The following is a 23,779-nucleotide window of genomic DNA, read 5'->3' as shown; positions in this document are numbered from 1 at the left end:
AACTTTCCTGTTACACGATTCTTCTGGACTGACTCTTCAATTGTTTACTATTGGATGAAGGGTGACCCTGAAAGATTTAAAGTGTTCGTAAAAAACCGAATTAAAGAAATCCAAAATCTAACCAGTCCCACTGAATGGAATCACACTCCTGGAACTGATAATCCAGCCGATCTAATATCAAGAGGGTTAACGGTACATGAACTGAAAAACTCTAACTTCTGGTGGTATGGGCCAAATTGGTTGTTAAAAAATGAATGTAAATGGCCTAAATTAAGTAAAATAAATAATGAGACAAATATCAAAGAAGATGCAGACAATTTAGAATTGAAAAAGAATGTTCTAATAAGTTCAACAATAGTAAAAGTAAATCCATTAGATGAGATTTGATTAAAAGATATTCTCCTTCAGCAAATTGATAAGAGTAGCTGCATGGTGTTTAAGATTCTTACATAATTGTAAATCAGCTCTGCAAAACAGAAAGAGTGATCATTTAAATGTATTAAATCTCAATCCACATGCATTTAATATTTTTGAATTAAAAACATTATTTATTTCGTAAAATTTCCATTATTTACTTTTTCATTTTTTCTAATGAGGCATTATTATGCAATAGGGTAATAATTTGGATGTCAAAGCAAAACAATCAAACAAACAAATAATAAACCAAGAAAAGTTCTCCTCAAAGAATCTGGCAATATACTACGATTCGGTATATTCGAAAATTTCTGAGAATTCGGAACGAAGACTTGGTAGCGCAGTACGCAGCGCGTCAGTTCGTGAAGATCTGCAGCCGGGGAAGGTTGCGGGATTTATTGCTCCATCTTTTTTTCGATTTTTCTGATCATCCTGCAAGAAAATGGAAAATAACAGGTAAAAATAATTTCTTTATGGATGGAAATGAGTCTATTTTAGAAATAATTATTTATTACGGCTCATTTTTTAGATGTTTCGGTTTTGAGTCATGCTTTTGAAACTGTTGATTGAACGTATCGTGTATAGCAGGCCTCCAATAATATGTTCGCAAAAAGTTTGGAGCGCTGTTGTCTCTGCATTTTTTTTTCTAGTATCCGTAATTAAATATTTTTAAATTAAATTAAAAATATTCTGAGCTTTAAAAAATTAATTGGAATTTCATTTTTTTTTTTATCAGCGAGTGTTCTGTTTTCAAATTTACTTTTTAATCGTTAATTCACAACAGATGAAAATACATGCATATATATTTGATATAGATTCATTTTATTATCATTTAGTGTTAATAGTATTAGTGTTTATCATAATCATAATAATATTTGCTATGAAGTATAATTAAGAAAATCATCGAGGCTTAAAACATTTGACTAGAATTAATCGTGCATTTTGTTTACTGGTTTTTCTATTACCTAGTGAGATGACACTTTCAATAGTGAGAACATATTTCATTTTCATTCGACATATGTAAGTGGTTGAAGTAGAATTTTTTTCTCCCCTAACAAAAAAAGTTGGCTGTATAATTTTTAATAATTGAAAATGAAGACATGAAAGGTTTTGAATCTTTTTATTAATAGTTTTACAACTTAATGGCAACATTCTCAGTATTCAATTCTTAAGTATTCAACATAATCTTTTTATTTATTACTAAAAATTAAACTTACTTAAAATGTATTGACTAATCTTATTAAAAATTCATCTTTTTGTTATTAATTAATGCTGCATTTTATTTACTTTCTAGTTTTTTTATTAAAAAATTAATTGAAATTTCCTTTTTTTTTAAAAAATTTGATTGATGTGTTTTCAAACTTATTTTCTAATTGTGGATTCACAAGAGATGAAAATACATACATACATATATGTTTACAACTATATTTGTATGTATATAATATAAACTATTTTGATATAGTTTAATTTAATTTTAATGATATTAATATTTAATATAATTATAATATTTGTTGGAAAATATAACTAAGAAAATTGTTTAAGCTTAAAACATCTGGCTAGAATTTTTCCATATTTTCCCAATAAAAATTGGTTTGGATTATATATTTTTAAAAGAAATGAGATCATAAACTTCTTTAATATATTTATTTAAACTTTTTACATGAAGAATAAGCTTTGGGAATGCTATTTTGCAGAATTGTATACTTCTAAATATATGCCGAGAGTGTGTTTTCACTTTAAAGATTTACCAAAAATTCAAAACCCATGTATAAGATAAAATAATTTTTTTTTTTTTTTAATCTTTTGACATTCAAACACATTATCGTGAAGGTACAAAATAATGCCAAGCAAGTAAATTGGGTAGAATATTTTCCAACCAAATCATCTTAAAATAAAACTCCATTTGCCAATCATGATAGTTTTGATTTCAGTAATGTTATCTGAAGCTTGCATGTTTTTTCTATTCTTTTGCCATCTTGTATAAAATCTATTATATTTCTGGTAGTTCTTATTCTTGGTACCATTCTATTTCATTACTATTTTGGTTTGTTTGAAAAGATGAGCTGGAAATGAAATTCTTATATAATAGATTTCAAACTATAAATGATGGCTTTTGTGCAATATTCTAACAACCCAGGAATATTCTTGCATCCAGCTAATGAAAAACACCTCATTTTTTTTCCCCCAGGATGAGCGTATCTGTATATAAGCTAAACCTGTCAATTTAGTTTAAATAAATTTTTAAAAAGTCCAAAAATTTTTGGTTTATACTTGGAATGGCATGATAATTTTAATAGTATGTAATTTAAGAGTGTTAATATTTAGAACAATCCTTTAAATATATACAACCTGAAATAATCTTGATATAAAATATTTCAACAAAATTAATTATTTTTTAACGTGTTTTCTTTCTATCATTAATTTGCATTATTACATTTTCTGTTTCCAAAGGATTAGATCATTACATTTTTTTGAACTATCATAAAATTTGAGACCTGAAAAAATTTTACTTTACTAGAATAAGGTTGCAGGGAAAATGTATTTATTTTTATAAATACAGAAAAAAAAAAAAAAAATCTGATCTAAACCACTTTTCCCAAAATAAATTATTGCATTATGTTAGTAGTCACTTGTGTAATGCATTGTAACATCTTTGATTTTGATTGGTAAATTATTTACTCATAGTTTTCTATAGCAAATCTGAAATCCATAATGATTCTTGACTCCTGCTTGAATAAATAAATCCAGCAGCAAGTTATAAGTTTCATAAACACTTACCGAGAATAATTTTATTATTGAAAGTAATTTAGAATTTCTCTTGTGATTTTTAAATAATATTCAAGTTTTTATCTGTTTCTGAAATGATTATTACCCAACGAATTTGTTACTTTGTTTATAATATCTTGAGATTTGTGATCATTAAATATTTGCAGCAACATGGCATAATTTGGTGGTTTTGCCAAAAAAAAATTTCTATTTACAAAATTTTCAAAAAGCAAGACAGTGTTAAGCTTTTTGTTTTTGTGGTTGGATTTCCGAAAGTTTTATGTTTTATAAGGTAACTCTATGATAACAATGCCAATTGTTATTTAATTTTTGTTTAATTGCCATTAGATTTTCTATTTCAAATAATATTGTCGGTTTCAAAAAATGTCGTTCATTTAACCCTTAAAACAGTGCAGTATGATAATTTGGGTATAGTTTTGCAATAAGTTATCAATTGAAAAGCAACATTCTAAGATATTCCTTTATATGTAAAATGTTAAAGAAAGCTGCTGTTGTGCTGAATTTTTCTAAAACTATTGAACTTCATATAGTCTGTTGATTTCAATTTTCCCTTAACTTCAATTTTTGTGAACTAATCACATGCACTGTGGCACAATTTATAATAATGAACTTAAGATTTATAAAATGATAGTTGATTCTCTATTATATGACTATGCACTCACCTTTACTAAAAACCAATGTGCCTTAATTCTGAAATCTGGATTATAGAATTGCTTTTCAAGTACATATATGTTCATTCCAACCTGGTGTATACATGTAAAAGTAATATGGCTTGAAATTATGTATTTTGGCTTATGGTTTCAGTGAAAGCTGTGTTAATTTTAAACACTTAAGTTCTGAGTTACTTTTCTTACTCTCTAGGATATATATATATATATATAACTATACACTTAATATTCAGCTGGCATTCTAATGTATTTACATGATGATATTTTAGAATTAAATTACTTTATTTGTTGAAATTATAAAAAATTCATTATATTTAAGTTGTGTCTATATTCACTATCCTCAATGATGAGAAAAGAACAAAAAATAAAAATGAGTTCTATTATCACGACATGCATAGCTGTGTCAAAAGAATTTCCATTATACTTATTGGTTTGTTTTTTTATTAATATTTCTAAACAATTTGACTTCATGTTTTCCTTTTCCTTCATTAATAGTTAATATTTTTATGTTGCTTTTTTTTTTTCTGTCTTGAATTGTATAAGTTACAAATTGTCGAACTTATAAAATATATTAGTTTTTTCATGAACCACATGAGTATGGATATTTAATTTTGTTAGCCATGTCTATAAATATTGCCTTGTATATATATGTTTAGAGTTTCATCTAGAAATATTTAGCTAGGTGTTTTTTTAAAAATCTAATTATTTAAAAATGTTTCCTTTTAAACGATTGTATATTTCAAAGGTGAGTTAAGTAAGTTTGCTTTTTAGTTTATTAGCAAACAAAAGTGTAATGAATATTGACCCTTGAATGAAACTTAATATTTTGCTACAATGTACTTAGAAATACATTTTAAAATGGAATATTTTAGTAAAGTGTTATTAAGAAAGTGAATATGAACAGAACTTCTTACTTTCAGATTGTTCTATATGATAAAAATGGATATATTTTGAGAGTAATCTTCCAACTATATTTATATATGATATTAAGGATTTTTATGCAAGGAGTGTTTAGTATTCTAAATTAGATACGTTTTATTTTCTTCACTTGAAAATTGTCTATATTTTAACTATATTAAACTACACTAAGATTCAAACATGATTATTAGATAGATATCTAGTAAAAAATGTATTAGTTTTATCAAGACCTAAAGTGAATGTTGTAAGGAAGATACCTAGATTTTAATTACTACATTCACAAAAGGAGATTTGTAATAATTCTGAAGAAAGGTTCTCTTAGGTAATCAAAACAAAGTAATATAAGGAATGAATAAAATTTTAAATTTCTATCAACTACACCCAAGAAATGATTCAACAGAAGTATACAAATTGTGCATTTAATATTTTGTTCATAAGTGCAGGTTAGTGTTAAAAAATCCAATCAGCTTTGTTAATCCAAGACATCTTATACCACTTTTGTATTTCTCCTGTCAAAGTTTTAAATGTCAAACTTTAAAGGAACTGTGTATATTTTTAATTTCTATAAGGTATTTATATATTTTTATATAATAATTATTATATTAAATATCTATAATTATTTCTAATATAAAATCTTTTAAAATTTCATCTGTTTAATATCGGATATCGTGGAAACTGTTGATTTTAATGTGTTTTAAAAATACATTTTATTTATTCTGTAAAGTTCATATTCCGTTTCAAGATTTAAAATTAAATTTTATTCTTTCAGTTTTTTAAATTTACCTATTTAAAGCTTAATTTATCAATCTGACTTTTCTTTCAGGTAGAAATTTACTGATTATTTATTCTTTTAAAATACTACTCTTATCTAATTTACATTTATATAACTTATTGTATAATATTAAGTACTATATTTCCTTTTTAGGCCAGAGAATAATTCTGAAAATTTAGAAGAAACAGTTACTGGGCCTGAAGCAAGTTATAATACAGCTATTAACACTGAAGAATATTCTGAAGAAGATTTTATTTTTGATGGGACTCCTTCTGAATCAGGAAGTGGTAAGTTTCCATTCATAAGTTGAAATTTAACTCTAAATAGGTACTCCTAAAGAGTTAGATGAGTTTAAATATTAAGTTCTTTTGATATTGTTAAGTGATTTTCGTAATTGTTTCTGTATGCAATAGAACTTCAGTATTAGTAAATATTAATGAGAAGGCTATTGTAATTTTTTAAACCTATAGTTTGAACTATCCTATTCAATTTGTTTTTTATTTTATTAAACTCTTTTTTTCTTATTTGTATATATGTAATGAAAATATTTTTCAAAGCATGTTTATGAATATTTGCTCTATTTGAATAGGATCCTTTCTAAGAAATGTAAGCTTTGATATAATTAAAAACAATGTCTAAGAGAAATAATTATTCATTTCACTCAAAAAATAAAGCATAAATAGAAATGGCACATATAATAACATAATAAAGTTTTAAGGTGTAATTTATTATGTTATTATATGCGCTATAATATTTCACATATAATAACAAATAATTCTATATAAAAATATATATTATAGTGAATTATATACTATAATAATTCACTATTCTATATATAAAAATATATATAATGGTGAATTATATACTATAATTCACTATTCTATACATTTTTAAAAATGTGGACGTTCCTTAGTCTGGAATTTTTTTGTCATAAAAATACATACTTGCGAAATGGAAATTTTTAATAAAATTTATGCTTCAGTGCTATTGTTTACTATAGTTGGCTGTAGTTGTGTGCTTTCATACTTAGAGTGATTATTGATAAAAACTATTAAGTGTTTTTCATTATGGATTCACAATCTCTTCTCACATTCTCGTTTTTTTACATATAAGTAGCAAACTTACCTTATAGACTATTACTACAAAATACTTCAAACTGTTGTTGCAATATCTTTACACAATCATTTGAACAACATCTTGGAGATATTGTATTACCTTTTGTGCTAACTGGGGATAAATAAGTATGGGAAAAAAAATAAACTGTTCAAGCATTTCAGAGATTTTATGACAAGTTGCATATCCAAACTAGAATATGGAGAAAAAAAAAAAGGAATTTACTTAAAAGCACCATCTGAAAATTACTTATAAAATAGGCTACTTAAGAATGCAATCACTAAAAAAATGTTCCAATATTATCACGCAGCAAATTTAGAGGTATACAAAGATTATTTGTTTTTCAATTTTAAATATAATTTTAACATAAAAAATTTTCTTATCAAGTTACTTCAATTAATTATAGAAGATGTTAACTGAAATTAATCTGCTTCAAGCATATCATAATTTTGAATTTATAAACTGATTCCATTTTAATTATAATAGATGAATCTTGTTTTTTCTCGTGAAAGAAAAAATTCTCTAGATGAAATTCACAAAACAGTATTTACATATATATTGTTTTAAAATTTATTTTTTTAACTGTCCAACAGCCTTTAGATAATTACATCACATTTATTCAAATTATGTTTGAGATCAATTTTTTAGCTATTAAGATAAGATAATGTGTATCATTGAAATAAATATAATTCTAAATTTAATTTTAACCATAAAGTATGTAATAATATTTTTAATTTTTGTTTTATATTAAATATGAGGTTCTTGTCTGTATTGGCCCCTTAATTTTGAACTTAATTAAATATTCTGTATTATTCTTATTGTATAGAAGATGAGCTGGATCCAAGTGCAAAATCAGATTATTCAGCTCAATCTGATGAAGGATTTTCATGCTTGGGTAAGAATATTTTGTTTTGTTTGCATCATAATTTTATTATAAAATATATTTCTTTTTAACCTTTGATCAAAAGTTTTGCTCATGTTATAATTGAACTATAGCCTATGTGTTGAATGAACTTGCCATTAAGCACTAATATAGGATCTCTAAATATTGGATGGAGCATCAATTAATTTTAAGTAATGAGAAATTTTAGAGTGTACGAGGAGAGGGGTTTATTCATAATCTGTTTAATATATGGTATTTGATATAACAGTTTTTGGACTATTACTCATATTTACATTTATTTTTATACCTCAAGAAATACTGAAATATTTTGTTTCTACTAATTTAGTTTTATGAATCTTATTTTCATCTTGGGTAAATATAAGTTAAAATTGTATTACAAAATTATCAGTTGGCAATTTAACAGTGCGCAAAAAATTTATGAAGCTTCTAAAAATTAAAACAGGATGAGAATTTCTTGTCCTGTTTCATGAAACCTTTGTTATACAGTTGGATGCTTTGTTATACAGATCAAAATAATGGAAATGCCTGTGAATAAAAGTGACATTTTTGAATGTGCTTGGTAAGCATTAAAATATAATAATAGCTACCATTTTTTTTAATAAATGGCAATGTATAAATTCTGGTAATATGTGTCAGCTTTATTGATGTTCTGCAATTCCTGGATTTTTTGAAAAGCATAAAATGTCGAACCAATTCGATTTTCAAACAGGCCAAATTGTAGGAGCCCATCTAGCTGGAGCAAAATCTAGCAGTTTCCCCCATCGGATACTTTTTAGTTCCATTTTTTTCACTTGTATGTGAGTATTGTGTTATTTCTGACAGCATTTTATTTTAACTCAAAATTTCGTATTGATATGGCTAGTTCAAGTGGGAAAAAAAGCTTTCAGGCGTGGTATGAAGAAAATTTTACATAATATCATTAAATATTGTGACCTAGAAGCAGAAAAAGGGGAATTAAAATATTGTTGAAAAAATTTAATAACATATAAAAAGGAAGCATTTTAATATAAAAAAGATCATTATTTTGTAAATAAGTAATTACCAAATTTTAGGAACAGAAATTTTTTATTCTGCATAATTTAATGTTTGTCCCTTACATTTAATAAAAATTGCTGTGTAATGTTTACGTCTCATAAAATCGCAAGTTTTCATTTTTAAATGTAAACATCTCTTCCTTTCATCTTTCTTCTCGCCCCTATTTTGTCGAATTAAACCCATCCTAAGGCATGCGCAAAAACGCGGAGGGTTTTACAATCCGTTGTTAAACAGTACGTAAAATTTTTTCAATGATGGTTCTTTTTAGTCTTTCGGCTTAAAAGATGTTGTTAATCTAATAATATCTCTTTTAAAAATATTTATAGTTTTTATATTTATTATTTATATTTCTACTTTTAAAATCATTTGTGGATTTAATTCTCTCATTATATTTTTGTTTGCTGGAGCTTATAAATACTGCATTTCATTTGGCTCTTTTTGTTCATTCATTCATTTGATTTTTTTTTTTTTTTTTTTTTTTTTTTTTTTTTTTTTAAGAAAAAGGGGTAATTTTAATTTTCCGTGAACAAGGCTGCAATTCAGAAACTTGCCGTTGGTAAATTACTTCAATTTTTAAATAACACTGCGGTATACGTTGAATAGATGTAAATCCCCCTGTCTGATTCATTCGAGAAATGTATTGTATATAAACGTTTGAAAAGAGATTTTTCTTTCACTTCGGAATCGAAGAAATAAGCTAAGTATCGTTTAATGTCATTGTAGATTTGGATAATGTTTGACCTAAAATAATAAATGGAATTACTTTTTTATATTTTAACAATGTCCACCGTGCTTTAGAAAAGAAAATAAACAAATTTCCTGAAAAGTCTAGCACCATTTTCGCTATTTTATTAAATAAATTGCAAAATAATAATTTGCTTCTTTATTTAAATTCAACATAAAATTTTTGCCATTTTTCTTTTCATTTTTTTCTGGCAGTGATTGCGATATCAGATTACTGAATGATATATAGATTTAATAGGAATAATATGATAATTCCAATTACTAGGAATAGCTGAAGCAGTACTAGTAGTTAATAAAGGTGTGTGTGGGGGGGGCGCTCGCGCTCTGCATCCTTGACCGTTTGGTCTATAGCTACCAAATTTGCACATAAGTAGGCTGAAGGCTGGAAATGTGCATCTTAGAATGATTTTTTAACTTTAAATTAAAATTTTAATTAAGAATTTAGAACTTCTAGAAGATATTTTTTTATTTAAAAGTGGAAGCGTTCAAGAGTATTTCGCAGAATGGGATTCCTTAGGACCAAAGGTCTGTGCAAAATTTAAACTTCGTAATTTTTTATATACTTATTATCCGAAGTATACTTATTATCCGAAATAAAACATTATTTACGTCATTGAAAGCAAAACTGGGAACTGAATTTTTATCTATCTCTACAAGTAATAAAGATGAATGGGTTAGTGTAGGCGCTCTGCAGGTCTGACCATTTGGTCTGGAGATGCTAAATCTTTCATATATCTACTATGGAGGGTGGAAATACGCTCCTCGGAGTAATTTTTGTAAATCTTTAATTAGAATTTTATTTAAAAACTAAGCTGTATTTTGGTGTTTTCTGCGATAGCTATCGAAAATATTACCGTACATAGATAAATTTTGCACCGTTTCAAAATTTAAAAAAATGTTTTTTAAATCAATTTAATAATCGTGCGAATTTTTCCTGGATTTTGGCAATTTTTTAATATGTTGCTTTATTCCCAACAATAGATTACATTGTTACCTTGAAGTTTTAACCGTTTTCATTGTTTCATCAATTATCTGATCGCGTGATTTTCTAGCATTATTGAAGAGTAAAAAAGAAGGATTTTGTTTAATTTCTGTATTGTTTAAGAGACAGATGAAAAAACTGAAAAAACGATATTTTGAAATTCAGAAGTTAGATGAACCGTACATTTATGTTTTTAATAGTGGTATGATGTCATGGGATTGATCTCCATTAAAAATGTTTATGTACACAGCAAGTGGAGTGTATGCTAAACAATTAAAATAACACTATTTGAGGGAATCTTAAACATGAAGCTATATCTAACAAGTTAAGTGAAATGAAATATAATGAATATCCTCTCTATATTTAGTAACATTACGTGACCTTACCCTAACAAGGGCGATTTAAAATTCAATGAAACAAAATGATAAATAATTAAACAATGCATCCTATTATATTTAAGCCAAAGTCTGGAAAAATAAGTATTTACATTTTAAACTGGCATATAAAACACTTTTCGCAACAATTATTTCAGATGTTGCCTGATGAAATAGGGTGAAAGTCGAGCATATAAGTACTAAATCTTGACATATATTTTTATTATTTAATTAAATATTTCAAGAAATAATAATTAAAAATAATAAATAGCAGAATTATTGCGGTTACCTAGAAATGAACATCAGAATGGCATGTGCAAATTTCATTTCGTAAATGTTTAGTAATATAAAAATATTTTCTTGAAAAAAAAATCATTAAGACATAGTTTCACAAAATATTTAACTTTTAACAAGCATTAATCACATAAAACCAGTTGGTCGTCAAAAGCGGCTAGTAACTAATAAAGTACTAAATACATGAAGCATATTTCTTTTGATTCCTATTCAAGAGTATAAATCATTACATTTGGAAGATAAAATACTTATTTTTAATTAGAAATAGCCTTAGGAATTGATTTTTGTTGAGAAAAAAAAGTTAAGCAATGTAACAAAGATAGTAAGACAGTATTCGGGAATTATAGAAGACAGTTCAAATGCGAGTTTTATTCCTTGCGCAGCTCATTCTTTAAATATAGGTGACAACGTTGCTGCAGAAAGTTGTAATACAATAGTTCAATAATTTATATTTGTACAAAAATTATTCTTTTGTCTTTTTATCTGCATCCACTCATCGCTGGCAAATGTTAAATAAAAATCTGACGAATTGCAAAAATTCACTTACTATTAATAAACTATCGGACACAAGATGCGGATGATGCAATACCTGCTTTAAAAATTGGTTTTAACATAATTATAGAAGCTTTATCAAGAATAAAAGCATTTAAAGCAGAAAGAAACCCTGCTGAAGCTGTAGGTTTACTTTAGAAAAGGTTTTAAGAGTGAAATGGTGCTCATGAGAGTAGTTTGGAATGTCATTTTGTAGATAATAAATGAAACAAATTACTACAGTCAGTTGAAAGCACATTTTTTGAAAGAACTTCTTATTAAAATCATTAAGAATTTTTATTAGCAATTTTGAAATTTTCAATTAAAGAACAAGCTAATAAATAACAGTGTTAACTTTCAAGGATCATATTTATTAAACACATGCATGAAAAAGAATTCTTATTGAAAATTCGTTTTTGTTTCATAAAAAAATTCACTTATAATATTTTTAATGTTATTTGTGACGAAAATTGCAAATATTTCTAGAAAAAACAAAGCATAATTTAGGAATATTCAATATTTTTTTAAAAATTTAAATGCATTTAGATCATCAAAAACACTTGACAAATTAAAAAACACTTGACAAAGTGATGAAGATGCTACAATATGCTATAATATAGATATTTATACATACGAATTATGGATATAAATTTCATAAATTCATCAACTGATTTAAAATTATATTAATGATTAATAATGATTAATTGAACAAATCAACTAGGTAATTAAAATAAAACAATAATGAAACGAAATTATTGTTAATAAATCTAATTATTAAAATATGCGAAATTACGTTAAAACATTGTATTGTTGTAATCGAAATTTATTAGTTCATATGTGGGATTCTTTTAGAAGGCCTCCTAAGAAATTCCGTGCCTAACACGCTTAATCCGTCCCTGTCTGCAATTACCAACGCGTAGAAAGGGCAAGTTGAGGGCTTTCGAAATTGATAAGTTTCTGTTATGTTAACACAACTGAATTTTCCTGGACATAAATCTATTAGGATCAGTCTATTTTTGCACTGATTTATTGAAAGTCGCCAAGTTACACTATTATGTACAGACCTTTCTTCAAAACAGTTTCGTCCCCATAATACAGGGTTGGTTTGGGGGGAATGTCTCTCAGGTTTTCGGACACGTAAGAAATGTCAACCTTAGTAAGTGAATATTTTTTACTCTCCTTGTTGCGACGCCATTGCATTATTTCTTTTTGATCGCAACTGTGACTTCACAGTCCTTACGACGCAAGAGAAGTTGAAGTGATGTGATGAGGTGATCTGATTGGTCTGTCATTGTATAATATCCGATGTAAAATACGCTTCTGTAGTTCTGTTTTGTATGTCTGTTGCTTATATTTATGTCTGTCTCTGTCCTTTGTGTTAATAAAGTTATTTTAATTTGCATGAAATGAGCAGATCTATTTCCAATAACCGGGCATAAGATAATTGCAAAACCTGTAGGTTAGTTTAACACTACTGTTGATGTAGGTTTTTCCAGTTTATGACAGCTTGGGTTATTGATTTGAGTTACTCAACCAGCTGTAATATATATTGTGAATATTGGGTCGTCATGATCGACAAGTGAATCTGGAAACATGAAAAAAAAAATTATATTAATATTTCAACATCTAAACAGTACTTTATATTATTGAGTTTGGGAGAAAAAAATTTACTTATTAATTTATCAAACTTAAAATCAGCTTAAAGTATTTTTAGGCATTTTTGGATCACTGGCGCCTGTAGGAAGTAGCACATTGGATAAGACGGGTTGCAAAAACCATCCTACAGTTTAAAAATTGAATAGTTTCGGTTTAAAAAAAATTAGACTTTTTACTTTAACGTAAAATGAACATGGAATCCCAGTTTTGTGCAGGATGACAAATGATCGGTCAATAAAACTTTCAGCGCCAATTTTAATATCTATAGAACCGGGAGCGAGTGTTTAGATAACGTTCCATACATTATTTTTTAGACGGAGCTAATCACTAAAGTGAATATTTTTAGCTTTTACTATTATCATAACGCATAGATGGAGATTCAAAAGTACTTATTTCCTAATGAATTTTTTATTTTTTATTTTGACGTGCTCTTGCAGATTAAATTTTATTTTTATTTTGTGCGAAATATATTATTGAAAAATATTATTAAAATATTTTTTAAAAATTCGTTAAAAATCAAAGCATAATTTATAAATTAAAACATTAGTATCATTGAAAAGATAATTTTTTTAGCTTTAATTTGATGCAAAAATCGATTTTGTGCTGTTATATTTTCTGAAGTTATAGTGACAAAACGCCGAAATTACACTTAATTTTTAATTAATTAAAAATTTAAAAAATAGCTTCAAGGTGCACATTTCCGATCTCCAAGATATATATATGCCAAATTTGATAACTGTATGTCAAACGGTTTGGTCTGCAAAGTGCCAATACACACACACACACAGCTTTATTTATAAGTACAGATAATAACATCGGGCTTTGGCCAAGGATTCCCGGCCACTTTGCGAAATGGCCAGCCAAAGTAGAATATACAATATTAATTGCAAGTACTTCGGACTTCGGCCAAACTTCTTGGCCAGTTCGCGAATTGGCCGAACTTCGGGCTTTGGCGAAATGCGAAATTCATTGTTTTCGACCAAATATGATATAAATATAGAATGAAAACTGCGCAGAGTTTTGTTTTCCTTCGTTTTTATTTTTATGCAAGAGCACTGATAATGAAAGACAGAAAAAATATTGAGATCTAACTTTCGAATTTCAATTTAGTCTTCGGAGGAAAAAGTTTCCCCTGCTTTCGATAATTTTATTAAATCTATGCTCTTGTTTTAAATTAGGGCAGTGACATAACGATAGCTTTAGAAGAATATTATTCTTTCGTCTTCATTGACTTACAAATGTAAATGGTCCCCAGGGCATAGTTCATTACTTCGTCTCGTAACCATTTTGGCTTTCAAAAGTTAAATTAATGTACTAATGTTTTGTCTTCTTAGTGCGACCTTGGACTAGTTCTCATTTAATCATTACATGCGTTCCTCTTTAACGCACTTAATTTTGAGGAAGCACACTTTTTAAATGAAATAAGTATGAACTGATCTAATATTTAAGGATATTTGTTCTTCAAAGAAAATATTTTTTTCTACTCCGGTATGCATTTGTCAATAATTCGACATCAGGCATATCTCATTTTCAGAGAAAGTTTTTATATATATATTTTCCTTTCTTATTCTTTCTATTATTCAAACGACGTAGAATTTAAATCGCTTCTGTCTGCTTCAGAATACTATCATTTAGTTTCCAAATTTTGATTTTGTGACTTCCGTATATAGGGACTTAAGTCATGTAAGGCCTCTTAGGCATGGGAAGTCCTTTTTTTCTGCTGCTCTTTAAACTAGCTCTATATGTAACAATCAAATTTAAATCCTTATTAATTTCCTAATTTCCATTTTAAATTAGTCCTTATTTATTTTAAAATCTTCGCTAGTTTCCTCACCCAAGCCCCACTGTATTGTTTAATTATTTCTAATACGCGTTCTATTGCAATTATCACGCTAAAAATGAACGGATAAAAATCCTTAACGCCTATGGCATATCTTCGAAGATATCTAAGATTCTCTTTCCTAAATCAACATGCCTAAAATAATCTCTTAGCAAACGTATTAAGAAAAAAATTTTCTTCGCTTTTCTTTTGTGGTCTGGCGCGAACAGACGTGTTCTGTTTGTCGCCCCCGGGTGCAACCCATGCCCTCCCATTAATAAAATAAATTGAAGGTAATTCCAAATTTCTTTTCTTTTCGGCCACGCATCTGCAAAATTATGTTCACACAGATATATTCATGTTTAAAAGTAATATTAAAATGATAGCGAAAAAAATACAAAAAAATTGTTTTAGCGAAAATTAAATACTATTTAATTAATGGATCGGATATTATTTTAATCAACTTTTTTCAACACTCAACTCAGGCCAGTCAAACTAATAATTAGCTTTTCATCCTCACTTTTCAGATGGGATGTATCTAAAAGCGTTGGATTTTATCTCAATCACTTTAAAATTATGAGAACTCCTAGCTACAGCTACGATTCAAACGGATGTAAATGCCGCATTTTTCAACAATGCTCTCCATCTTTCCACAGAGTAGACGCCTGTCACTATCCTAGCCTTTCAGCCCCTTTTGAAAAAAACCTGATAATTTCTGATCAGTTTGAATCCTAAATTATTTGTACCTAATATTCCGCATTTTGAGAAACCGAATAGCTTTTGATCAATTTGAATCCTAAATTAGTTTCCTATTCCCTTAATATTCAGGTACGAATAAATAATTTTTTTTTTTATTCCAGAAGGGTTTATTTTTACTTCTGAGTCATTTTCTCTTTTCCAAAACTATTTAATAGTAAAATATTTGGCTAATCTGTCCTCTGAGCAAATGAATTCAAATATTTAGAATTGTGACTAGATGGTTAATTTGTTGGATTTACTAGCGCAAGAGCTAGGGACTTTTCTGCAAAAGTAGTTATTTTTTTATAGATATATCAAAGATATTGTGTTTTATCTCTACAACAAACCTATTCTTCTGTACAAATCGTCATTTTGTGATTCAAGATGTTTCAAATTTCTTAGAGTAAAACTGGAATATAATTAATGAAAATAGATATTTTTTACACGCAAGTCGCAGAATCTTGCATAAGCATCTAAAATATGCGCTCAATTTGAAATGAATGAAAATAATATTGTTCTTGCTTCAAATTTGTTGCATTGAATTTTGATAAATTTGTTAATGTATCATTGCCTTAGAAACCATTAAAAATGATGTGGTGTGTGAAAGTGAATAATACTCCTCATTAAACTCTAAAATTCTAACTCAAAAATTCTAAACTCTAAATATTTCTAATGAGCATGTAAGTGTAGTGGGGAAGTTTATAGAGATGGGTCCAGCTCAGGTATCACCTTCGCATTTTTCATTAAAAATTTATGAATTGAAATTCGTGTGATTTTGCCGATCTTATAATATCGGTAGCATTTTGAATGATTTCTGATTAAGGAGTCCAGTGAAACATTTTGATAGTTTTTAATTTGAATTTATGATATTTTTGTGAATTTAAAATTTGTATTGCTATGTTCTGTAAAATTAAAAGTGAAAAGTAATAACAAACTAAGTAAAAATATTCTTCGAAAACATTATGAAAAATAAATATATTTGTTTTCAAAGAATAAAATCCTCCTTTGAAAGATTTTCTGCAATAAAATGCTTATTTTCGGTGCAGCCTGAACAGCTGAAATAATCTTTGTTTTCATGCGATTTCATATATTTAAGCTTGTATTCTAAGCTCCTATGTAATTATAGAGAGCTTTACTCAATACAATATTTATCAGTTTTAATCATGTTTCTTGTTTATGCAGCAACTTCTGAAGATATGCTACTGATGCGAGGATTTATAAAAAATGGGGAAGTAGAAAATTTTTCCCAATTTATCTGGAATTGCCCAGGTATATTTTATTGTGGAGACTTACTTCCGACAGTGACGCATGTAAGTTAAATTTTTCTCTGAAGTTCTTTAAACTTTATCTCTAATTAAACAGTCATTGATCAGTTTTACCTGTGTTTTATAGGAAGATGCTCAGTACAATCTTCTTCAACTCGCAACCGTTTTAAATTCGCCATTATTTTGCCAGGTCATTTTAGACATATTGCAACACCCTCGTTTTGCCAGACGGTTGTTTCCTAATCAAACAGATGACGAGCGTTCAAAAAAAATCACCAAACTAATTGACATGTATTTGAACTCGGGTTCAGACGAGGCAAGTATAAAATATTTATAATGAAATTTAGATCTATTGTTAGACTGTTAATTTTACTTTTTTAATTATTGCCCATTGTAAGTTATCTGTTCCATGTTTATAGATCAGTAGATATTAATATTCCTAGTTAGATACTAAGAATACTGAGTCTTTGAGAGTGATGTGAATAATCAAATAGGCAAGTCGTAGCCGTGCTCATTTCGCCATCCTCAACTTTATTTGGTGAACTGAAACGTTGGTCATCTTTTAGTGAAAAAAAATCAATAAAATGAAATATGGTGAACCAGTACTAACAAGTGATTAATGATTATCAGGAGTACTACCTATCTCTTTAACGTTCAACGACAGCTTTCTTTTCTTTGTGAACATAAATAAAAGTCAAATATGATGAAACGTCCATTTTTCTTACTCCGTGATAAAATATCATTCAAACAACTTGAAATATATTATGTCCTGCCTGTATCAAAAGTAAAATTTAGGTGTAAAGATAAATAAAAAGTGCCGTATAGATCAATCGATAAAATCATATGGGATAAATGGAATGGGTAAAATAATCATCCAAAAAAGTAATTTGCTTATCTGTTTGTAAAAACCACAAATATATATATTTACCATCCATATGTAAAAAGTTGTATATGTTCATTTCAATATTTTAGTTAGTAGCTGTGTTGTCTTTCATGTTTGGCAATCTGTATTTGTTTGAAATGCCGGTGGCGAAATCTAGATGCCGTTTTAATTTATGTAATAGCATTATAACAGTGGGATTCCCCAACTGAGAAACAAGCAGTGTTGGGGGGGGGGGGAAATTGAAACTGCCTTTACTATTACATATTAAATAAAAAAATTTCGGTCTAGTAATGTTTGAGGTTTTTTGTATGTTCTGCTTCTAGTTAATAAAATTGCGTTGATCTGAACGTTTATTCAAAAAAATTAAATTTCTTTTATGACAGTTATTTTTGCCCGAATAATTGGTTTATAACAAGACCAACAAAGCAAAAATCTTAGATAATGCTAGAAAGCGGTGTCTCCCCCCCCCATGAATATTAAAGTGAAAAGTTTAAAAAATAACACCTGAAGTGCAAATTAAGACACATGCAAAAGCAAAAGAAAAAAAAAAAATGCTAAAATCAGAATATTAATTTCCGATTTCCCAGACTATTGCCCTTTTGGTACATTTGATGTCATGTAACCTCTTAGCTTAAGTTAAAGATGACGAATTAAGTTAAAGATGACTTTATTCATCTTTATAATAATAAATTTAATAAAATTTTATTCTTTAATAAACCTTTTGTATAATATTTGGCGCATCACCAAATTAAATTTATTCCAACCCCAAAAATCTTTTCAAGAAAATCCGTACCTAAGGGGTAAAAGATCGGTTGTAAAGATCTACAGTTCCAGAAAGAATATAGAAATGATGCTTTTCTCTATTAATATATAATTTCTTCTTGTGTAAACAATTGCGAGATGAGATTCAAACTATTCTGAACTGCAAAAGGGATACATCTCAAAATTCTCTTTCAACTTTAAAAGATCGAAGATTCACAATAGATTTTTTACTATCCATATGTTATTGACGCGAAGAGCAGACCGTTTTTAAGTTTCATTGCGTCAGAGCTTAGAAATATTTTCAAAAAGAAGTTGGTAAATTTTATAATGTGTATATATAATATAATATTATGTGCAAAATTATTTTCGCTGTTTGTAGCAGTTCTTAAATATTTAAGGTATTCCTGTTCTGCCAGGGCAGTTCTAAACCTTCAAGGTACTCCTTAAGCAATGCACGTCACGAGAGCCCAATTTTTTCTTTTTTGATTTCCTACATCATATATTTTTTATCGTTTTTAATCTTTATATAAGCAGTTTCCTATAGCAAATTTTGATAAACTGGCAAAGCATTCAATGAATCTTTTTCGAGTGAGTGCAAAATACAAGATTTGCATTTAAAAGCAATTAAAAAAAGACTTTGAACACAGTCTAAATACTATTTAATTATAGAATTGGTCATTGTAAACATATCCGTATTATATTCTTATTTTAAAATCATTGAGAATTTGATGTTATTTATACTGATTTTTCTATGACTTTTTTGACTTGACTGATTTTGGATGTTCTTTTAAAGAAAGTGTGTAATATTGGTTTCTATATTAATTTTATTAATTCACTAATTTTAATAATTTGTATTTCTTTTAATGTTATTTTTCATCAGTTTACAAGAACCTAACGCAAGGATCTAATCGTGGACTCCTGCTTTTTATTTCATTTATTAATGACAATGGTGGTATTTTAAAATTCTATGAATATCTTTTAATTGATGATATAAAATTGTTTAAACTCATTTGATCTGATACTCATGTTTTTTTGCTAGTTTCTGATATCACGATTCAGGTGCTGATCTTGGAATTGTTTTCGACATAAAATTAGATTTTTTCATAATATAAAAATTTATATAACATAATTCATTAGGAATGGTAAAAAAATGTTCTAACATTTAAAAGATTTTAATTTTAATAAGTTCGAGAGTACACAGCCTTTGTAAATTAACTGAAAGTGTAAGATTATCATATTCAGAAAGGATCGCAAAAAATATACAGAAATTTTAGTGCCCATAGGTAGTTGCTTACTTTGCTTATTTTATAATCCGGTCGTGCTCCCGACTTGATTTCAAGATATTTTTTACATTATTCCAATATATAGGGTGTCCCGGAAAGATTGAAACGCGATTTAATTTTTTACCAATTACAGATAAGTGGACAAAGTAAATTACAAAGTAAGACCGTGTTAATAATAATAATAATAATAAAATCCCGTTAATTTTCCAAAAGTTGCACTTTTTAAATTTTTATGATACCCCTCCAGACAGATTTAGTTAATTAGAAAGCTTTAATTTTTTATGCAACAACATTATTACAAATAAAAATCGAATACTCTTATCTTTAAAATTGAGTGAGTTATACTTAACTGAAAATTGAATGCGCTGCCTAGGGATCATATATCAAACTTGAAATAAAATTTGTTACATACTATAAAAATATAAAATGTATAGTAGTACTTTCATTAAAATCCTTTTTGCCTGTTTAGAGCATATTCGCGGCGCTTTTAGAGCATATTCTTGTTTTTTTATGTTCAGACTGCCATTTTTATTTCTAAAAATTAAAATGCAAAATAAATATTTGTAAGTAAATTATTGTTAAATTTATCATAGTTTTTCAAAACGACATTCTAACAAATTAATTCAGACATTTATTTATTTTTCTTCATATATTTGTAATTTAGCCGTTTCAAATGTTTATGTTAAAATATCTTTAACTGCATAGTGAAATATAGACGATTTTCTTTTATCACAGGATCTTTCTTAAAATACATTTTATAAAATGTCTATCTACTTGTATGCGTTATTTTTATTATATGCACCAACTGCGAGACTACATTAAATAAATTTGAGAGCCGCATGCGTTTCGCTTCACGCATAAGGTAGAGTGTTATCTATGCCTGTTAAAACTTTATTTAAAGTCATTTAGGATTTTTTTGATGCTCGTTATCGCATTTTTTATTTAAAAATTTCCACTAAAAATTTGTGTATCGTCCCTATTTCCACCGTAGGAACAGCATTTTACGTGATGTAAAAACTGGCATAAGTCATTTTTATTTTTCTGTATCACAATTTATTTGGTTTTAAAGATACAGTTAAGCTGTTTTTTTTTTTCTTTTGATTTTGTTAAATGGAAAAGAGAAACTTTCGGATTGGCCATATTTGCCTAGAGGAGTCACATAAAAATTAAAAAAGTGTAATTTTTTGAAAAATTAACGGCGATTTTTTTTTATTATTATTTTGTACCTTATTTTGAACTATTTTGCAATTTGCATCGTACACTTATCGCTAATGGGTAAAGAATTAAACCGCGTTTCAGTCTTTTGGGAACACCCTGCATTGCGTTCAGATGGGGTTAATGAGTTTAAATGGTTAATCATACATTCTTTTTTTCTTATTTATGCTGTTATATGTTAATTGACTGTGATGATTTTGATTTGAATGTCATGATGGTAATATAAAATGCTCATCAATTATAATGTTTACAGTTAATTTAATCTAAAGATAACTAATATTCTGCTTATTTCTTTTGATTAATTGTTGGATTAATAGTTTCTATTTCTTTTAGACCGGAGATACTCCCCTGCATTATGCGTCCAAATTGGGATATACGGATTGCTGCAAAATTTTGTTGGCCAATCCATTATGTAAAACACTAATCAATCATTCGGGTTTTACTCCTTTGAGCTTGATGTTTGAGAAAGATTCTAATCAGTTAAAGAAAGTACTTACCGATGGTAATTTTTACTATTACTATTGTAACATTTTGTAATGATGTGCTTATTAGTTACCTAATTTTGAAATTTCAACAAAATATATGTTAATATATATACTGATTGAGTAAAGGAATTAATTGGGTTTTTTTAACTGGTGTAAACTTATATATTGTTTCATGTTTATAATACCATTCATTAATTATTGGCTTTTTAAAAATAAAGTGCTCAATTTTGTTAAATGAAGAGATATAATCTATATAAAATGCTCCTGGTTTTCAAGAAAGATTCAAAATAATTATTGATGTTTTAATGAATTTGTGTTGTGTTTAGTTTTTATCCTTATTTAAGTAGTGCATATGTAATAGAAGTGAGAATTTAGACCTTAAAACAAAAATTTTAAGTAGACCGTGAAGGTGAAAAGAAAAGTTTTCTTATTTAATATTACTTTCCCAAAATATTTTTTTTTTTTACTGCAAAGTATTTTTGGTTGTCTTAAAACTTAATTTAACTAAATACTGTTTGTCTTAAACAAATGCACCTAAAATTGCTTTGTAAGCCATGATGAATTGCATGAAGTATTAAATGCACAGGTATCCAAAATTTATTGCAAATTCAAAACATCAACTATCTTTGAGAATAATTTATTTATAATAATGATTGATACTAATTAAATAAAGGATTGATTATAATAAGAAATATAGGAGGTAGGTGTACATGTCTGTGTTGTGCCTTGTGCATCTGAAAATTGCCAAATTATGAAAATACCATACCTCCAGGATGGCCTAACTAATATGAAATGTAATATAGCTATTAGATGGCTCCCATGCTCTAAATTAGACTTTGATTTCAAATTAATATAACAAATTACATTCTTCTGAAGATTACAGTAATGATTAATTAGAATGAATGCACATACACACAAAATAACACACAGGTACGTGTTGCAATACTGTGCAGCTCGACGACTTTAGTAATTGTTTTATTTCCTTGCCAGGCATTTAAGAATCTGTTAATTTCAAACTTGCGTCACACAACATACTTTAGCTTGCGTGATGCGAGTTTGAAAAGTGCGGGCACTAGCTCATTTGCTTTCCTGTCCTGCTTTAGTTTTACAATGGCAAGATCCATTTCAAAATAATATCATGTAGAATTGAAATAAGATTTTATTTAAATCAATCTATCATTTTCATTAAAGTACATACTTTCTTGAGCGATGCTAATGCTTCAGATCTAGAAATTCAAGACAGTAAAATTCTCTGTAGTAAGTGTAATCTTTACAATCAGTTTTACTTAATAATAAACTGAGATTGAAAATTAGTCCTTCAAAACAAAAAACAAAACAAAAAAAGGAATTTATTATTTATTTGTTGCTTTGCAATGGAAATTTAAAGATAGATCATTTTGGTGAATATTTGTTTTTATCATTGAGAAGTATTATCTTAAACTTCTGTAATATTAGTTTGAATTTTTATGGATAAACACACTGATAAAAAAAATTGTGCTGTTTAACCTATCAAAAATGTTTGCCTTCAACAATAAACCAACAGCCTTGTTTATGAAATTCTTTAGCGAACTGTTAATATTTAAAAGGCTAATTATCCTTCTTTGCCTTGAAATCAGTAATGTGACTAGTACTTACGGTACCTGGGATAGGTGCTGCTCTCTTTTCACATATATAAACTCCAATTTATTGAAAGTTGTATTCCTGCTTTTTTTTTTATACAGTGATGAAAAATGTGCTAAAGGAAACACTTCTTAACGTATTGACTGGATAATTAACGTATATTCAACTTGTTTCTCATTGAAATGTTTCGTCATACCCAATTAATGGGTAAAATTTCACAGGACACTTTTCCAACACAGCATTTCACCAATGAAAAAAAATTATTGTTAAAAGATAATTCTAAAAAATATGTAAACACAGGTATTGCTTGATTTGTACTCAGCATTATTTGCTTTGGAAAATGGGCAATTGAAGGCTAATTTTTAAAAAAAAAATTCTTTGCTCATTTCATTGCAAAATAAAAAGAACAGTAAAGTATGATTTTCTCCGTTGAACTAACGAACATTATAATCTTCAAAGTAAGTACGTTTAAATATAAAAAATGAGATTATAATTATTATCAACCTCTAAATGCCTC

General features: G+C 27.6%; 1 protein-coding gene across 1 annotated transcript in view; it reads left to right on the top strand.

The window, feature by feature from the left end:
- Nucleotides 1-23,779, top strand: part of LOC129959858 (uncharacterized) — a 41,641-nt gene that overhangs the window by 3,046 nt on the left and 14,816 nt on the right. Inside the window, exons 3-7 of the mRNA XM_056072752.1 lie at nt 5,713-5,846; nt 7,499-7,567; nt 16,932-17,059; nt 17,142-17,330; nt 21,491-21,659. Coding sequence (XP_055928727.1) covers nt 5,713-5,846; nt 7,499-7,567; nt 16,932-17,059; nt 17,142-17,330; nt 21,491-21,659 — 689 coding nt within the window. The remainder of the gene's footprint in view (nt 1-5,712; nt 5,847-7,498; nt 7,568-16,931; nt 17,060-17,141; nt 17,331-21,490; nt 21,660-23,779) is intronic.

The sequence above is a fragment of the Argiope bruennichi genome, chromosome X2, assembly GCF_947563725.1.
Source record: "Argiope bruennichi chromosome X2, qqArgBrue1.1, whole genome shotgun sequence".
NCBI classification, from domain to species: domain Eukaryota; kingdom Metazoa; phylum Arthropoda; class Arachnida; order Araneae; family Araneidae; genus Argiope; species Argiope bruennichi.
This window is presented reverse-complemented; position numbering and strand designations above follow the sequence as displayed.